Source organism: Neodiprion lecontei, chromosome 7 (genome assembly GCF_021901455.1).
Source record: "Neodiprion lecontei isolate iyNeoLeco1 chromosome 7, iyNeoLeco1.1, whole genome shotgun sequence".
NCBI classification, from domain to species: Eukaryota; Metazoa; Arthropoda; class Insecta; order Hymenoptera; family Diprionidae; genus Neodiprion; species Neodiprion lecontei.
The window spans coordinates 21788004-21804772 of NC_060266.1; the positions used below are offsets into that span (position 1 = coordinate 21788004).

General features: G+C 39.3%; 3 protein-coding genes and 1 long non-coding RNA gene across 12 annotated transcripts in view; 1 reads left to right on the forward strand and 3 right to left on the reverse strand.

The window, feature by feature from the left end:
* The first annotated feature begins 28 nt into the window (after positions 1-28).
* LOC107218948 (sequestosome-1) lies at positions 29-2139 on the forward strand. The gene is made up of 3 exons (XM_015656995.2): positions 29-395; positions 524-1518; positions 1601-2139. The coding sequence occupies exons 1-3, from the start codon at positions 209-211 to the stop codon at positions 1877-1879; spliced, it is 1461 nt and encodes a 486-aa protein (XP_015512481.2). The 5' UTR covers positions 29-208; the 3' UTR covers positions 1880-2139.
* A 76-nt stretch (positions 2140-2215) lies between these two features.
* Positions 2216-4073, reverse strand: LOC107218934 (28S ribosomal protein S29, mitochondrial). Its single transcript, XM_015656976.2, has 6 exons — positions 3904-4073; positions 3426-3764; positions 3208-3300; positions 2990-3126; positions 2574-2921; positions 2216-2495 (listed from the first exon to the last, which is right to left on the reverse strand). Exons 1-6 carry the CDS (start codon positions 3917-3919, stop codon positions 2259-2261), a joined length of 1170 nt encoding a protein of 389 aa, XP_015512462.1. The 5' UTR covers positions 3920-4073; the 3' UTR covers positions 2216-2258.
* A 1550-nt stretch (positions 4074-5623) lies between these two features.
* Positions 5624-16769, reverse strand: part of LOC107218944 (rho guanine nucleotide exchange factor 11) — a 43538-nt gene continuing 32392 nt past the window's right edge. For 7 of the 8 annotated variants that reach the window (XM_046745315.1, XM_046745313.1, XM_015656989.2 and 4 more), the window contains 10 exons: positions 16674-16758; positions 15924-15976; positions 8782-9053; positions 7320-8669; positions 7095-7211; positions 6788-6964; positions 6416-6633; positions 6159-6309; positions 6017-6060; positions 5624-5931 (listed from right to left, as the gene is read on the reverse strand). In XM_046745315.1, the coding sequence (XP_046601271.1) occupies positions 5806-5931; positions 6017-6060; positions 6159-6309; positions 6416-6633; positions 6788-6964; positions 7095-7211; positions 7320-8669; positions 8782-9053; positions 15924-15976; positions 16674-16758 (2593 nt within the window). In that variant the 3' untranslated portion in view covers positions 5624-5805. The remainder of the gene's footprint in view (positions 5932-6016; positions 6061-6158; positions 6310-6415; positions 6634-6787; positions 6965-7094; positions 7212-7319; positions 8670-8781; positions 9054-15923; positions 15977-16673; positions 16759-16769) is intronic. The other variant, XM_046745311.1, reaches the window with a different exon arrangement.
* On the reverse strand, positions 10522-13468 carry LOC124295403. Of its 2 annotated transcripts, none has more exons than XR_006905359.1 (2): positions 12883-13468; positions 10522-10847 (listed from the first exon to the last, which is right to left on the reverse strand). It is a non-coding gene; the product is annotated as an uncharacterized LOC124295403 (long non-coding RNA). The 2 variants fall into 2 exon arrangements; XR_006905358.1 differs by having other exon boundaries at positions 10522-10884.

A 16769-nucleotide genomic window follows, 5' to 3' on the forward strand; every position in this document is an offset into this window, starting at 1 on the left:
ATTGCGTCGAGTATAAAAATCACCGTTTGGCAACTGCGCACATCATTCGAAGACTCTCATCGCCTGACGACGCTTCTGTGCACGCTTCAAAAAACAAAGCGATTTGTAAACGATTCAAGGCGTTTACGAGGTTGAAAAATACACAACACGCGAATCTACATTCCAGAGCTTCTGACATTCTGAGTTCACAATCAGTTCAACATCCACAATGATGTCTGAGACGGTCAGCTTCAAAGTATTCTTGTCCAAAGAGGAGGACCCCATCGACGCTAAGCCCGAAGTTAGGAGATTCGGCATCGATAAGGACGTAGTGACGAATTTTCTCTACCTGAACGAGAAGCTGCAGTCCGTCTTCGCGGCACTCCGCTCGCGGCGTTTTACCATCTCTTGGAAAGGTACGAAATATCAATCTGATAATCGCGTAAAATGCGAGTAATCATCGTCAACGTTATTGCGCAATTCCAAAATCTGTATATTGTAAATTTGAAAAATTATAGTAATGACACAAACTTTCTAATCACAGACGCTGACGGTGACAACGTCATCGTATCCAGCGACGAGGAGCTCAGAATTGCCCTATCCGAAACTGCTGAGCAAAGCATTCGCAAACTGTACGTCGTCCTGCACTCCGAGTACCCAGCTGAGAATGCTCAGCCGGACGCCGAGCAGCCACAGGCCATTCACATCGACATAATTTGCGACGGATGTGAAAAGGATGTCCATGGATTTCGTTACAAGTGCATCCAATGCCCAAACTATGACCTGTGCGCGGATTGCGAGTCCAAGGGACTTCATCCGGAGCACTGTATGATACGCAGTCCAGTCCCGTTGCAGTGGAACCCCCACGTTGGACGTCGACTATCGCACTTCATGTACAAGTTAGCCAGAAAGAATGGGCGGACTGCAAGAGATACAGATTTGACAAAGTGTCCCTACAAGAGGGTAAAGTTTACCCATAACTCGCACGCTGGGAGACTGGAGGCGGATAGACCTTCTTGGCTGGACACTGTAACTGCCTACTTGAACGAATGGGCTCAACTTCCGTCAGAAGGAAGCTGCCCAATGAAAGAACAACCTGGGCAGAAGGTGGGTGAAGAATCTAAGACTGAAACTGAGGACAAGCGAAGGATCAATCGACAGGCAGAGCTTTTTAAGAATGTCGGAGAGAATCTAGCCAATTTTTTGAACCCATTGAGTATCGACGTTGAAGTTCATGCCGAGGCTCCCAATGCAGCTGGGAAGGCTCCTGCTGGCGGTAACGCAAAAACCCCACCTGAGAACAGCCCACCTAGTACTTCGGCACACAAATTTCCTGGGGAAGGAAAGAAGCTAGTTGATACTGCATCGACTTCTGAGAACCCTGTACATCAGCCTACTGTCGATGCTTCCGCACCTATCGACAAACCTAACATGGAAAGCGAGGAGTGGACACTGCTTAATCAACAGGATACCCCGGTCTCTTACGTTACTGAAGGAGTTTCGAGCATCAGTTTGTCTACTGGAGCCGTACCTAAAGTGGTAAATTTCTCTTACAATAAATTGCAATTTGATTCCATGCATTGAAAAGTGATCGGTGTTCTATTATATTGTTTGTTTTCAGCCGTCAACAACTGTTCCGACAGCTTCTGCACCAGTTCCGATATTGGCTTCTACCGTAGCTACGAAACCAATTTATCCCAAATTGCCGCAACAGGCCGAGGCTCCGATCCCAATTTATCACCCCGACCCAAACATCCAACGCGCTGTGGTTGCAATGATGCAGATGGGTTTCACAAATGAAGGCGGATGGCTTACTCAGCTGCTGGCTTCCAAAAATGGTGACATTAGCAAGGCTCTGGATATTCTGCAACCAGTTCGTCCCGGCAATAGCAAGCAGTAAAAAAAACATGACGAAAGTAGTGGTTAATTGTTGACGACTAAACTGCTAATTCACTAACGATATATGTTTGATATCTATCATGTGCATAGTTTTTACTGCAATTTTATTACTTTTACCGTTTATATTGTACGTAACTACCGAAAAAAAGCATTCCCTTTTGTTTGCTCATGTTTTACTGTGAGAAATGATAATAATTCCTGCAATGGTGATTGTATTGACTTTGTTTTCTGATTCCTAAAATATAAACAAAGCAAAAAGCATTGAATTGACTATTTACTTGATTTCACGATAAACCTACTTTTCCTATGAATTTAATACCTTAATTTACGAAAATTATTCTAAGCTAAACAACTTTTATTTCAATTATTACATATCCATCTTACAAAGCTGCGCATAAATTCATAAGTTTGAAACCATTTTTGGCAGATAAGAGTTTCAACTCTTGTAATCCCTCGTCATCGCAGTTTCTGACCCACCGTCTATCTTTGAAGTAATCCATAACATTATAAAACTCGGAATCCGTGTAGGGGTTCACAGATACTGGCATAAAGGGATCCAAATGCTCAAAGCCGGCTTTTCCAAGTAGCAATCTTGGAAGATCAGATTCTTTTTTGCCCTAGATGAAGACCAAATAAGTTATCATGAATCTAGTATTCAGATGATCAAAAAACGGGTAAAATGTTCGCTAATTTACCCCGACAGCTAATTGATCCACGCTCACGACAACAGCTCCGTTGCACCAATCGTATTTCGTCATTTCCAATGCGGCAATAGTGAGTGATACTTTGTCAGGTAGCACCATTGCTTTAGCATCAGTGAATACTCTTGTGCGGTCCGTAAAGAATATATTGTAGCCATCGATCATCACTAGCGTTTGACATTTTCCCGCAATACTGGCTTCCTTCAGCTCTGAGGTAAGGGCGATTATTATTTCCGAAGCATACCTCACCCGATTGATTCCCAGATCAATCAGCTGCATCAAGGGTACTCCACGAGGTGTTGATTCTCGTAAACTCCACGTGTACTCCTTGTCGGTAGTGAGCTAAAAATTTGGTACAAGTTTCGTTGCATTAAGTTCCCGATCAAAACTAATTGCACGTCGATACGTACCTTGAGCTGTTCCAAAAGTTGGGAATTCTGATTCTTGAAATGTATTAGCCAAGCAGCAGCATCTATTGGTAAGTCGACATAGCCTTCTCTGGTAGTCGAATTGGCCACTTCTTTTGGATGTCTGAACCAATTTGGGGCTAGAAATAAAGATCAATAACGTGCATTGCGATTTTTAAAATAGTTTCCAGCTGCATGGATCTTAATACCCTGTTACATACCCCAAGGTATGTGAATCAGTACTTTCTGTGTTGCCAATCCATAGTGTAAAATGTGTGCCATTGAAAGTGTCTTTCCACATCCGGATGGTCCGTCTACTCAAAGAGTTAAGAAACTACCTGAAGTATTAACGATGAACATTCAAAGACAACATTTTGGTTCAATGATTAAAAAAAAAAATAGAAATCATTTCTATAAATAATACTTTGAAAAAGGATACACAAGACATATCTATTGACTGGTTTATTGTAGTTTGTGTTTCGTAGGTAAGATAAAATTTCAATAGTCGGCGATCTGGTCAAAAAACAGCATTCGTTGAAGGTTTTCACTTGCTTCATAAACTCTTTTGGCAGCCCACCGCCACTGTATAATTTTTTGTAAACGTCATTAGGTATTGTGTAAAACCGTTCCTGATGCTGAGTCGTGTGATTAACCGGATTACTCTCAGCAGTTCTGAAATGAACCGGGGGTTCCTCTTGGACCTGTACAGCTTCGCTGGCTGTTGCATATTTCTTTATGCTAGCAGCAGATACTCGGCGGAGGAAGTTCTCCACTTTGACTGTAAAATAGCATAGTTTAAAGCACGAATGGTTCAGGTAATGAACAACAGAATCGTAGTTGAAAGCGGTTAGAATTATTTCTGATCTAATTCACAAACTTTGTCAGAGAAATACTGATTAGAAAATTGATATACTTACGCGTATTAAAGGCCATACTGGATTTTTTTCTTTAGTCAATTTTATGCACTACATTAATCACAAGTTCGTAATAATCTTAATTTACAATATTCAATTATGAATGAGAACTGTTTAGTTTTAGGTTATATTTTCCTATTCCGCACGCATTCGCGATTATTGAGGTGGCGCGATCTGGTGATAAAAAAAAGCTACACAACTCAATATATCTGCAAATGAGCTGCTCCTTACATCGCGTTATTTCTAGATTACCTTGATAAAATTTATCCAATTCTTACGTTTAAAATGATATTTACGGATGTCTCATTGGGCAAATGATAGTTATATTTGTCACATTCTACACTGTTCTTACAACTAAATCTACTTTGAAGCAAGTCAACACATTTTCGAGGCGCAGTAGTAGGGAAATTGTATACCCTTCAACAAAATGTCGGCAAACTCCTGCAAACAAATTTTTCGTCGCCCAAATTACCATTTAAAAATAAGTCTGCGCTGTATTTGGCAATGATTAATGTCAATGTTATCAATGTAAAATTAATAATTGAACTACTCACGCCACAAGCTGATATCCAAGCAGAGCAGCAATAAATTAGGATGTACCAAAAAGAGCAGAAGCCGGCAACGAAAAATGACACGAAAATGAGGACAAGGCCCCAAAATAGAAATGCGAAAGGATTGCACGCCATTCTCGATTTTATTTTTTATATTTTTTTACAGCTTGCAAAGTTTTGTATTACTTATCTCAGTCAAATAAATGATACCCGAAACAAACTTGAACTTCGGATCAGCTTGATCTAATACGAAAAGTAATTGCCATTAGAAAAACAAGAAAGGAATCACTAGAATTGTTATATCGTTAATAAAATATAGGCAACGTTCAGGTCTATTGTATGTATGGAATTTCTCCTTGGAAAAACAGAACAAAACGTGTGCATCAATTTTACTAATTTATAACTTATATATTATTATATCTTGTCTCTTCTTCTTTTTTGGGTATAAATTTGAATATGAATTTTTTTCATCATTTAATTGTATAAGATTTTACTTATGTGTATCATCATCATCAACCGTAGGAAGAACAATGATTTCATTTTGATAAGCATTTTAATATAATAATAATAATTATTATTATAATAACTAATAATGTTATTAAATATTTTATACATGTATATAATATTGTATTTATAATAATGGTTTGTAATTCGTTATTAGGTATGTATGTAATTATTAGTATTTAGTCGAAACAAAGACTTTATGTAAGTAGATAATTCATTTTCATTACTCCTTCCTATACAACTGGTAACAGCACTTTTACAGCTCGATCGAGGGAGCTACTAACATAAATTCGGTCATGCAAAGTCACGGTGCTGCAAATATTCAAATATATTGTACATACAAAGGACCGAGTGAAATTCCAATACGTGTGATACGCTATACGACTGCTCATGTGCATTTAAATATCTCAACGCTCGTCAAGGTCGAGAGAACGAGAAAAAATAATGGATGCAAAAAAACCAACAGATTCTCGATGGCCACGGTAAATTGTTTAGTTATCTTAATTTTACTGACTATTGTTTCATTTTCTCATTTGATTTCAATGTTTTTGTTTGTTATTACATTTTTCCGATTGTTTGACGATCTATTTGCATAAAATCTTTGGTAAGTGACGTTACTAAACTTAGACCCATTGTTTTGCGTAAGTTGATATTTATAAGATCGTTGCTTTCGATCCAAAAGATCGTAGCAAACATGTCTGATTATTTCTTTTTCTTTTTTTTATTTTGGTTTTCTTTTTTTTTACATAATTTTGATTTTCTTCTGTACCGAGCCCTCGAGGGATTTTCATTTGAGTCGCTCTCAAAGTGCACCAGATTAACGTTAACTCTAAAGATTTATTCAGTCCGTTCAACCCACGCTATCTCCAACCCCGTGCGGGTTTTCCTCAACGTCAACTTCCGTTAATCGGTGTTCTCCCAGTGCCTGTGTTGAGTCGAGATCCGGTTCCGGGTCACTAAAGGCATCGACAAATTCCTGCCACGCGACAAAAAAAAATTTGTGAACATTGATGAAAATTCCAATAGGTAATTAGATTCGAGGTAAATCGATCCATACTTACATCTAAATTAAGTTCCACAAACCCTTCGCCGTTCAAAGATTCACCTGGTGAAAAAGAGGGAAAGAAAAAAAAAACAATCAAATACTATAGAATGATGAGTTTTGTGTTATAGATTTTCTCAGTTCCAATTCGAACGACTTACTGGGATCGGTTTGGGTATGAGTGGAGGTGTTTAAATTTTGCAATACGCCACGTCTTTGGACGTCTGCGTCTATAGCGTGGAGCTTTTCCCTACTCCTCCGTAGTTCGCGTCTCATTCTCTCACGTTCTTCTTCTCTGTCTTTGATAATTTCCTGCGAAAATCAGAATTGGATTTGACACGAGGACCGAGAAAACGGCAACCATAGAACTGGGAATATTAAATTATACATAACTCGAGATATTTTCACTGAAACCCACCAGAAGTTGCGAGAGTTGAGAAGCCAGTGAGCTGCAAACGGGTTGTAAGCTTGCGACTGGTATCGACGGGTGATGGGAAAGCGAGTGTGGTCGAGGTGCTGGACAACCAGGTGCTTCGCAACTTCCAACCGCCGAAACGGAAGCTCCCCGAGATGCGAGTACCGTCTCAGTTTCGGTCACATTCAATGAGGAGTTAAGCATTTCCATTAATTGATTCGCTATAAAATAAAATAAGAAAGATAGACAAGTTGTAAAAACGAATGAAATGGTCAACACCGCCAACGACGTAACCAAAGAAAATTATTTCCTCCTTTGTCAAATGCAATCTGTTAGAACCGGAGTTGTTTATTCAGAAGTAATAGTTAAATGTACCCTGGCTAACAGCAGCAAGTATTAATTCGGTAGGCTCCTTTTGAATTGGGGATGGTTCCGAGGCCATATCAGCGAGATGTTCGAAGTCTTCTCTGGGGACGTTTAAAATGTCGGCCACCAAGGCCTGCTTTTCCATCAAGGCTTCTTTGATAAGAGCATCTTTACGCCGTAGACGTTCTGTAAAGACAATTGCACTGTTCGTTACTGAATTTAGAGAAAAAAAAAAACCGGTTCGGTGAGAGTAAAGCAGCCAAGAAACAAGCGACTCTTTCCACAGTCAAGCAATAAATAATCGATTAATGTTTACCGATTGGCGTGAGAACTGGCTCAGCCAGATGTATGGGCCGCACCTCAACTCGTACTTCATCCGGTTCTATGAGGGATGACTGAGTGCAGGTGACTAATCGCAAGGGATCTCCGCACGCTTGATAATTGAATTACAACAGATTAATTGGATCGAATAAACTCAGTTTGACCCTGCTTATTTCCTAATAATCAAAATTAACAGTATTTCCCTCTATTAAAACCTTACCACCAGTCGCAACGCTCGTGTTAACAGAATCTCGATCAGTTTGCTGAGGTTGCTCAGTTGTCTCGGTTTGCCGTTCCTGCTCCGGCTCCTCGGGTTGATCGGGCTTTTCAGTTTCGGTCGGCGCTTCAACTGCTGCACTCGAGTTTTCTTCCTCTTCTCGACGTTCGACACTGGTCGCAGGTTCCTCAGGCGTAACTTCGTCGGGTTGAGGTTCTTCCTGGTCTCCCTTACTGCTGTTAGCCTCATTCTCAGCGGTCGACGTGTCTTGGACTAGAGGCGTGGGTTCTTCGACAGGTGGAACGGGATGCGGCGGTCTTCTGCCTTCGCGATCGCGAGTTTTGAATGCCTCGCAAGCCTCGGTAATGTGCTTGAACCAGAGTTTTCTTTCGGCGGGTGAATTGGCGACTAGTTCGTAGATCTGGGCACCGCTCTGAGACGTGTTTACCAAATAGAGGGAATTTTTGTCAACAGCATTGTGCCTCACAAGGACGGTAGAAACTTTGACGATCGGGCTTAGAACCGAGTTCACCTGATTCGTGTTTATAAACTTGAGTAAATACTTCTCGTCCTGTCTGTGAAGCAGGAGTATCGTGTCGTCGAGCAGAACGACGTGTAGATCGACGGGCTTCGCACGATTAACCATTCTCCACTGCAGCGGGCCTTCGTATATGAGTTTTCTCTTGGTAATGTCGAGATTTCTGAACTCGTTAACCGTCGAGTGATCGAACTTATCGAAAGCCGAGCGATCCATGGTCCTCTGTATCTCGGCAAGGCGATGGTAGTCCTCCGCGACTCTAACCGCTTGATTGACTTGATTTAAAACCTCTTTGCTCCTCTCAAGACTCCGAAGCACCGCAGCCTTCTCCTTCTCGTTGCTGGCCGGCGTGTATTTAGCCAAATTTTCGAACAAGAGAGGATACTTTGTCAGCCTAAGCATTCCGGTCAGAATGTGATCCTTGAGCTGAAGTCTCCGGCACAATGGATTCGCCTCCACTTCGTTGAGGAAGGCGTGAAGCTTCGGATCCTTCTTGCGACGATCCCTAAGCGCGTCCAAGGCGACCTGCTGCTTTGCGCAATACGTCGACGCCGCTCGCTCGAACGCTTCGCCGGCCGGACCGTCGAACATGCCGAGAAGGAGGTCGCCCACGTCACCGACGCAAGGATTCTCTTTCTTCTTGCTCTTCATCGCCTGGTTGAAGCCAGAATGAATTTCCAACATCTCGTCCAGGTTCGAGAACAGAAGAAGAATTTGCTCCTGCGGTAAAACCTGAGACTCTACCATAGGCTTGTGGAATACGTGCGAAAGGACCCTCAGCGCTCTGACGTGCGATCGCTCTGTGTGAAATAATTCTGAAAAGAAGAGAATATTGTATAAATTACGGTTCAAACGACGAACATGTTTACGAAAATCAGATAGAATTATCTGTCACGGAAAACTGATAACGATAGCAAATGGCCGAACCGTTTATGACTTCTTGTCTCTTCTTCTCGGAGTTGGTAAGACGTGCAAGAACATCTTCAGCGACGCCTTGGCTCCAGTCCGGAGGATCTGCCTCAACGTCGACGTCGCTATCCCAGGAGGCGGTCGTGTTGGCCGAAGTTGCGGCGGGGTGGACATGTTCCAAGCTGGTGCTCAGGCTGTCTAGACTCCTCGTCGACAAGCTGCTGGTGGATGAGCTGCCCGCCGAATTACCAGGAAACGTTCCCGTCGCCTCGCAGTCACTGAAACCAGCCCTACGGTCAAATGTTAGCAGATCTTGTTTCGCAAGACGAACTACTCTACGCCGGTTCTACGAAATAAACAAAGAGAAGAAATGGACTCAAGATTTACCAGTCTTTTCTTTTTTTTGTTTGTTTATTTCTAGTACTTTTGAACTGAAAATCTTTATAGTTCGTGTCTCGATTTCAAGATCCTTAATCCGCAACGCTGTGATCCGCAGAATAATCGGTACTTAAACGTGTTTGTTGGGGAGAAAATTTGAAAAATCGTCTTACAATATTCCAGGAATTTTTTACGGAAATTATTCAAAAACAACAGTTCAGTTAATTATTATTAATGTAATCAATTGTTAAACTTCTTTTCGTCGATGAAAGCGCGGATAAAATTAAATTGTTTTTCAACGATTTCTGTCAACGATCGTTTATAGTTATTATACAAATACATTCCTCCGGTTAAAACATGTTTCAAGTTATTTCAAGTCTTTAGATACCGCTTTGAGAGGATCGAATATATTTAATTCAGTGATTATTATCCACGTTCCTAAGTGTAAGCGAATTAGAGTTTAAAACAAAAACAGAAATGACAAAAATAAAACACGAGTAAAGAAAATTAAAGTCTATAATTTATTGAAAAATATTGTATCTTACAAACTTAGTTAATTTATGATAGTGGTAAATGAAAAATAAAAAGCAAAACAAAAAAAAATTCAAGAAGAATCCGGGATCAACTGAACATTTCCTTCAAAATAAACAGCCTGCATGCACACGATATAAATGCGCATTCGATTAACATCTGTGGCTATAAACTGCGCCTAGTTTTGTTTCGAGGGTGGAAAAAGGTGTAAAAGTAAGAGGTGAAAAGAAAAAAAAAAAAATTATTACATAGGGCGACATTTAGATAGCAGCCCCTACATTTTCCATCCCCCCCCCCTCCAGTCTGACGCAAAGCATCACCTTTATCAATTCCTTACAACGCCTCGACATCCTGCAGTGTGACATAATATTACACGTTGTTTCAACGCTAGCCAAGGAAAAACATTTTTGTCCCCCCTCCAATCCTCTTATTTTGTGGCACGGTTTAAATTACGCAACGAGTTGGTGGGTAAAAAAAAAAAAATTAAGTAGAAATTTTCATCATATTTCTGTCTCGAGCTCTCATCCGTAGTTTCACAATCATCAGCTTCAATACCTTTCCGATCGGCTCCGACGTTCGATGACGTTGAGGCTCTTGCTCGCGGTGATATTTTCGCCGATTTCGTTGAGGTTTTTCAACGTTTTGGTAAAATCGGCACCTGCGCTACCGACCCTTTCGGAGGGGGGAGAAGACGTCGGCAGCGTTTCATCCACCGCTTCCGTCTTTGTCGGTGTTTCACTCTGATTTTGGGCCTGACGCTGGGAACGGAGGCGTTTCGAGCCACGTTGTCTCATTCCTCGCTTCTTTTTAAATTACGCGTCGAACGAGGAAAGTGAATTTTTTTTTATAAGAAATAATAATATTTTTCGCCGTTTTGTTGAATTTTTTTTTTTTATTCCGCTTCTTCTCCTACTTTTTTTCACTCGTAGATCCGGCCCCACTGACTTTGAATTATACCAGTAAGTTAAGGCAAGTTTTTTACGATCAGAACCCGATTACGTCGTGCGGAAGTTTTTTCTTTTTCCCACTTAAAAGTTCTCCCGCTTTTAAATACCGATTTAATATAGAGCGTCGTAATTTCTTTATTTATTTATTTTATTTGTTTTATATTTGAACAGTTGCGCGATTGTGCAATAAGAGATACGATAAGGTGAATATGTACTTCATCGTTCGGTCTGTTCCGGACCGGAAATGAAGTTACGTCGTTAAATTCTTGTAAAAAAAAAACGCAACGAGACGTACAGTGATAAGATTATAGAGGAATATATTTTGACACTATTGAGAAACACGCGCTGCGAACGAAAATAAAAATCAATATTTGAACCAGAGATGTCACGGATGTAATGAAAACATTAAAAAAATAAAAATGAGCATATTAATAGTAGAAATGACAAAGTCCAGGATTGACTTCTCAATTGCAGAGATAATTTTCCACAGGTCAAATTTATCGTTCCCATTTTCTTTTTTCAAAAACTCATTGTATATTCAGTTTTACTGATCTTAATTTCGTATAAATCACCTGAAAATCCGTCATGGATTTCAATTTCAATTTTTATTTTTTTTTTCCCCCCTCTAATTTCAACGATATTTTGTTTGAATTAAATTGAAACTTGATTGACTCAACCCATAGCTTTTGAACATTTCTTTCATCATTTGTTTAGTCTCGAAGTTATTTTTCTCAAAGCGATACACAGTCTCGATGCATCTTTAAATCACGTCTCATGATTCTCGTTTTAAACTGTAGGGTTGCCAACTGTATTCGGTAATTTCGCACTCGTAAAACTTGACGATTTTTCCAAGTTTTGCACATCGAATCCCAAGTGTTGTCCAATAATAATTTTTCAGCTACCTCTTATACCTGTTATTATTAATATAACCAAGCAAAAGACTGAATGACCAAAGATGAACAAACGTACAAATTATTTCACGTTCATGCTGTAGCACTTGAAACGACATACGACAGTTTAAGTTTGAAAATTCAATTTCCTTTAAGAGAAAAAAGAAAAGAAAATTGTCAAAATGTTAATTAAAAATAACTCCGACTATTCCAGGTTCTCAATGTTTTCAAGAACACACAATGTGGCAGCCACGATTTTTCAGATTTCAAATTCTAACGACGTTAGATATTCATCCCTTCAACACCGAGCCGCTCCTCGTTTATGCGCCACTTTAATCAACCCTTACCTACATCGCGAGGGTTCTATCCTTCGCATTATACGTCATGTATGCCACAAAATATCCGTGTACCGATCCGCACACCGACATCGACCTCTATCTATCTGTCTGCCTGTGTAATCCATCCATCTATCTATTTGCCTGTCTATCCATCTATCTGCCTTATATCTATCCATCTATCTATCTATCTATCTATCTATCTATCTGTCTTATATCTATTTATCTGTTTTACATATATCTATCTATCAATCTGTTTTATGTCTATCTATCTATCTATCTATCTATCTAAGTTGCAGATTTCGTCGCATTCTATCTATCTATCTATCTATCTGTCTTATTTCTATCTGTTTTACATCTATCTATCCATCTATCTATCTTACATCTATCTATCTATCAATCTTTTTCATATCTATCTATCTATCTATCTGTCTATTTGTCTATCTATCTGTCCGTCCGTCTATGTGGTCACATAAGGTATACAAAGCCCTGAGAGAAGCGGAGGCTGGGTCTATCTGCTGTACGGGACTATTGATTCCGAGGTATCGATTCGTTCGAAAATAAAGAAGCGAAAGGCAAAGACGTTAGCACAACTCTCGCGGACGTGATCGTCATCTCATCCTTTATATCCTTCGAAGCCGCACGTTCTGGCATGCGGAGAAAACCCACAACAAATCCGCGACCTCGCACACTTGGCAAATTCACACGCCGCGGCAAATTCGTCGCGGATTCGAATCGATTTCACGTTCGCGGAAATTTTCAAAATTTCACCAAAATGGAAGACTCGTTTTGTTGTTACCGGTTCGTTTTTTTTTTTTTGTTTTTTTTTGACGATTTACAAATTTTTTCATCACGTCGATACGTCGAGACGAATTTTCGACCAATAACGATATCATCATCGCTTTACTCGTACAGGACGAGTAATAAAGGGCCGATCGATTTTATAAAGGTCCCCTCGAAATTAGGCCGGACGTACGAGTGAATTGCCGAAATGGATATGCACAGTTTCACAATCCCGCGTAGTTGTCGTGCAGGTACCTTTTTCCTTGCGCGGATTCACGTTCCACCAGGACATTTAATAAATGATTCCATATCAGCAATAATTCGTCGACGAGTAACAAGAATAAAATGAGAAGGAAGGCGACACACGCAATACCGTAAAAAAAAAAGAAAAAAAAAAGAAACCAAAAACCCTAAGTTCTTCCAAAATTATAACAAGAAAGTATTGAAGAAAAAAAAATAAATAAATAAAATAAAAGAACGGGGGAAAAAACGAATCAATCAATCAATCAATCAATCAATCAATCAATCAATCCGTGCCAAGTCAGTCGTGTCTTACAGAGCCTCTGGGCGTTAAAAATGTATGCAACTTTTTGCAAACAGATCAAACGTGCCAAATCAACGCTCGATTCGTTCGTCATTGTACAAGTTATTTCAACAACGAAAACCGTGTTCACCGTTTAGTGAAAATAAATGGGATGAGAAAACATGGAAATATCTTTCGTTGAAAGTAAAAAATGACGGTATGCGTGTAGATGATGAAAAAATATATACATATATAAAAAAGAAGAAAGTAAAAATAAAATTGAAAACCAAACGGCGGGGGGTTGGTGAAAGAAAAATGTTCGGGGGGGGGGGAGGGGGCGATGACGGAAACGTTTGCGGTGGAAATATCGCGGGAGTAGCGAAACGTCGCGGCGCAGAAATCGCAAATAAGGCGAAATAGCGGACAGAGAGAGAGAGAGAGAAAGAGAGGGTGAGAGAGAGAGAAAGAGAGTGAGAGTGAGAGAGAGAGCGAGAGACGCAACCCCCGATCTCGCGTAGGAGGCACGCAGTGTCGTACTGAGGGTTCAGGCAGCGCACCTAACCTCGTTTTTCTCCCCCCTTCTTCGTACCGCCATTCTGATCCACACGACGCCCACACACGCGATTCTGCGCTCTGATGCTCATCGAGAGCCTGAAACTCGGACGCGAATAGTAGTTAAAGATGTGTATGTATGTACGTATACGGGGCATTCCGCACGAAATCTCGACCAGGATCTGACCCTCGATCTCTTGGATTGTTGGTCCACGATTTTTTATGCTATTGTTGTAAACCCTGAAACGTAGTTTAGTAATTTATATTTTTCCATCTATTTGACCGTAATTTTTTTCTCCTTCTTCTTTTTCTTTTAAATTTTCATTTACTACCGTATCACTTAGAACTTCAAACGATCTTTATTATCCTCGTGTAACACCAGATTTCAACAATGATTTTAAAGGAACTGAGAGCGAAAAATATCGTTTTTTTTTTTTCCATTACGATTTAATGAATTTGAAATTTTACTTTTCCAAAATCTCGAAATAACGGTTTTTACGAAGCGTGGAATCGTTACGATAATCTTACCAACTTTAACACGATATAATTTCGACCTCTGACTACCAATTTTATTTTACGACTAACCCTTTCAGACACAAAAATTTTCATGTCCCTAAGCATTATCACGGTTTATTATTAATTGTGACCTCGGGTTCGTGAACCGCGACCCGAAAAACCGACTCGATTAACAAAATTCAGGTAAAAATATTGAGTTGTGGAAAATGTGTGATTGAATTTCAAAGGAATTTCTTTAAAGAAAATATATGCGAATAAAAAATTGCAGCGCTTTTGATACTTGGAACGAGAGTAAAAAAAATTGGTGGACCATATCCAAGAGGTCGAGGGTCAGACCGTGGTCGATTTGGCATGGAATGCCCCGTATACGCACATATACCCATGTATATGTAGATGTGACGTTATACCTGTGTAGAGGAGAGGCGGAGAGGTGGTCGAAAAATCTATACCTTATATATACCACGAACCTTCCGTGATACAACAAGCGACACGCCGCCGCAACACTCGCGCTTGAAAAGAAGTTGAATTGGAATTCTTCCTTTTGCCGCAGGCGTGGTTCGTGATAAATCACTATTTCGGAACACGGTTACGATCAAAGTTCGAAAATATCGTTTAGAGCCGGAGGGGTGAAAATTTTCATAAGGATGATATAGAAGCCTGCACAAAGTACGGAAGAAATTATTAAAAAATTTAGATCGCGGGCTCGGTTAAAATTATGTTTTCAAAATTAAAAATTATCCACATATAATAAATACAGACTTGAGAAAGTAATGTATGGAATATAGAAACAACATTTTCTGGTTCCAAACATTACAGGTTATACTTTATGTAGAGAAACCGAATAAGGAATGAATATGATTGAAATAAAAAATGTGTATTCACATAATTAATCCGGACTCTAAATTAGTAGATAAGCCGAAATATAGAATCGTCAGACTTGTCAAAGTTTTTTTTTTTCTTTCACATTTTACCTAACTACATTTTCCTATTTTTTTTTTTTTTTTGTCAAATTCCTTCGACACTGTTACGCTCACTTAAAAACATTTTTCTGTTTTCTTTTTTCTTTTTGTTTTTTTTTATACTAAACAAGCGAAAACAACGAATTTCACCATTTCCTTAGTTTCCTTTTTTTCTACTGGGCAGGTTTCGACTTGCCTTTTCGAAAAGAATTTCAAGTGCCGAATAAGCCAATTACAGTGCCGAATTCCACAGCAGTTTTCTTTACTTACGTATGTAAATGCACATGTAATGTACACATAACTTGTATACGCGTTATATATGCGCGTAGCAATTGACGTTAATTGCGTCTAATTATACAATATACATATTATACTCGTATGTTTCACTGTGACTTAGGGGATATGATATGCGAAAACATTCCGTCTCACTTTTTATCACGCCCTCTCTATCTCTTTCGACTCTCTTTTACACACTCTTTTTTACGTTCATTCAACCGACAATGAGTTTGCAAATTCTTTGACCCTTGGTGAAAAAAAAAAAAAAAAAAAAAAAAAAAAAAAAATTACAATTCATCGGACAAGAGTCACGATTACAAATAAGTTTGAACAGTAACAATAACAGCAAGAACGATAATAAATGGGATCAAGAGTACGCAAACCAAAAAAAAAAAAAAAGACGGAGAAAACAAAAAAAATAATACAACTTATGGAATAATTGTAAAGAATGAAAGAAAAAGAAGACTCACTTTGTCTTGGAGAGATTCGGGTCGCTGGTTTTCCGTTTCTCACGCTGATGTCGCTGAAATAGAGAATTGCAGTGAATTTTTGTTCCATCTTTTGATAATAATAGTGATAATGATGAGAATAAAAAAAAAAAAAGAAAAATGGCGGAGGTTATAAGATCGAAAAACGACCTATAATTTGGAATGTAAGACGATTTATTTTAGAATCAGCGCGAGTGAGTTGAAGAAACGGTATGAAACAAAAAAAAAAAAAAATTTGCAACAACAGAAAAATGTAGAAAGAGAAAACTGAAAGAAGAGCAATCACGCGACACGATTCTTTGTTATTCTTTCTTCCTTTTCGCCGTCGGGTGTGATTGTGTAAGCGAACGAGGAATTTAAGGGGTCGATTCGAATGATCAAATTGCTAATTGGTCCGAAACTTGACACAGGTATACAAGACCTCTGATACGCGCAACGAGAAGCGTACCGGTAAACAAATCAACCACCTGTTGCTCCGCCGATTATATATATATATATATATATAAGTAAATATAAAAAAAAAAGAAAAAAGATATGCGATAAGACGCACGCGTTCGTTAAATGTCAAATCGTTGACTAATTCGCGTACAGTCGAATCGTATTGAATGTAATCGATACCGATCAACGATTGAAAAAAGTTATCGAATTCACGTCGGTGCCGTTTTTGTGAAATTTTTCCGTCATTAACGCAGGTGACGTTTCTTTTTTTTTTTTTTCTTTTCTTTTTATTACCTTATGGTGTAACCGCTGCTCCTTGTAACTTTCAGACCTGTTTATAGTTGATGTCTTTGGCTTACTGGGAATATTTTGCTGCAACCTAAGTAATCG

Coding starts and splice junctions, on each gene's coding strand:
- LOC107218948 (XM_015656995.2), top strand. CDS start 209: ATGATGTCTGAGACGGTCAGCTTCAAAGTATTCTTGTCCAAAGAGGAG. Junction 396..523: donor TTTTACCATCTCTTGGAAAG/GTACGAAATATC, acceptor TTCTAATCACAG/ACGCTGACGGTGACAACGTC. Junction 1,519..1,600: donor CTGGAGCCGTACCTAAAGTG/GTAAATTTCTCT, acceptor GTTTGTTTTCAG/CCGTCAACAACTGTTCCGAC.
- LOC107218934 (XM_015656976.2), bottom strand. Junction 3,301..3,425: donor AGTCAATAGATATGTCTTGT/GTATCCTTTTTC, acceptor CTCTTTGAGTAG/ACGGACCATCCGGATGTGGA. Junction 3,127..3,207: donor ACTGATTCACATACCTTGGG/GTATGTAACAGG, acceptor CTTTATTTCTAG/CCCCAAATTGGTTCAGACAT.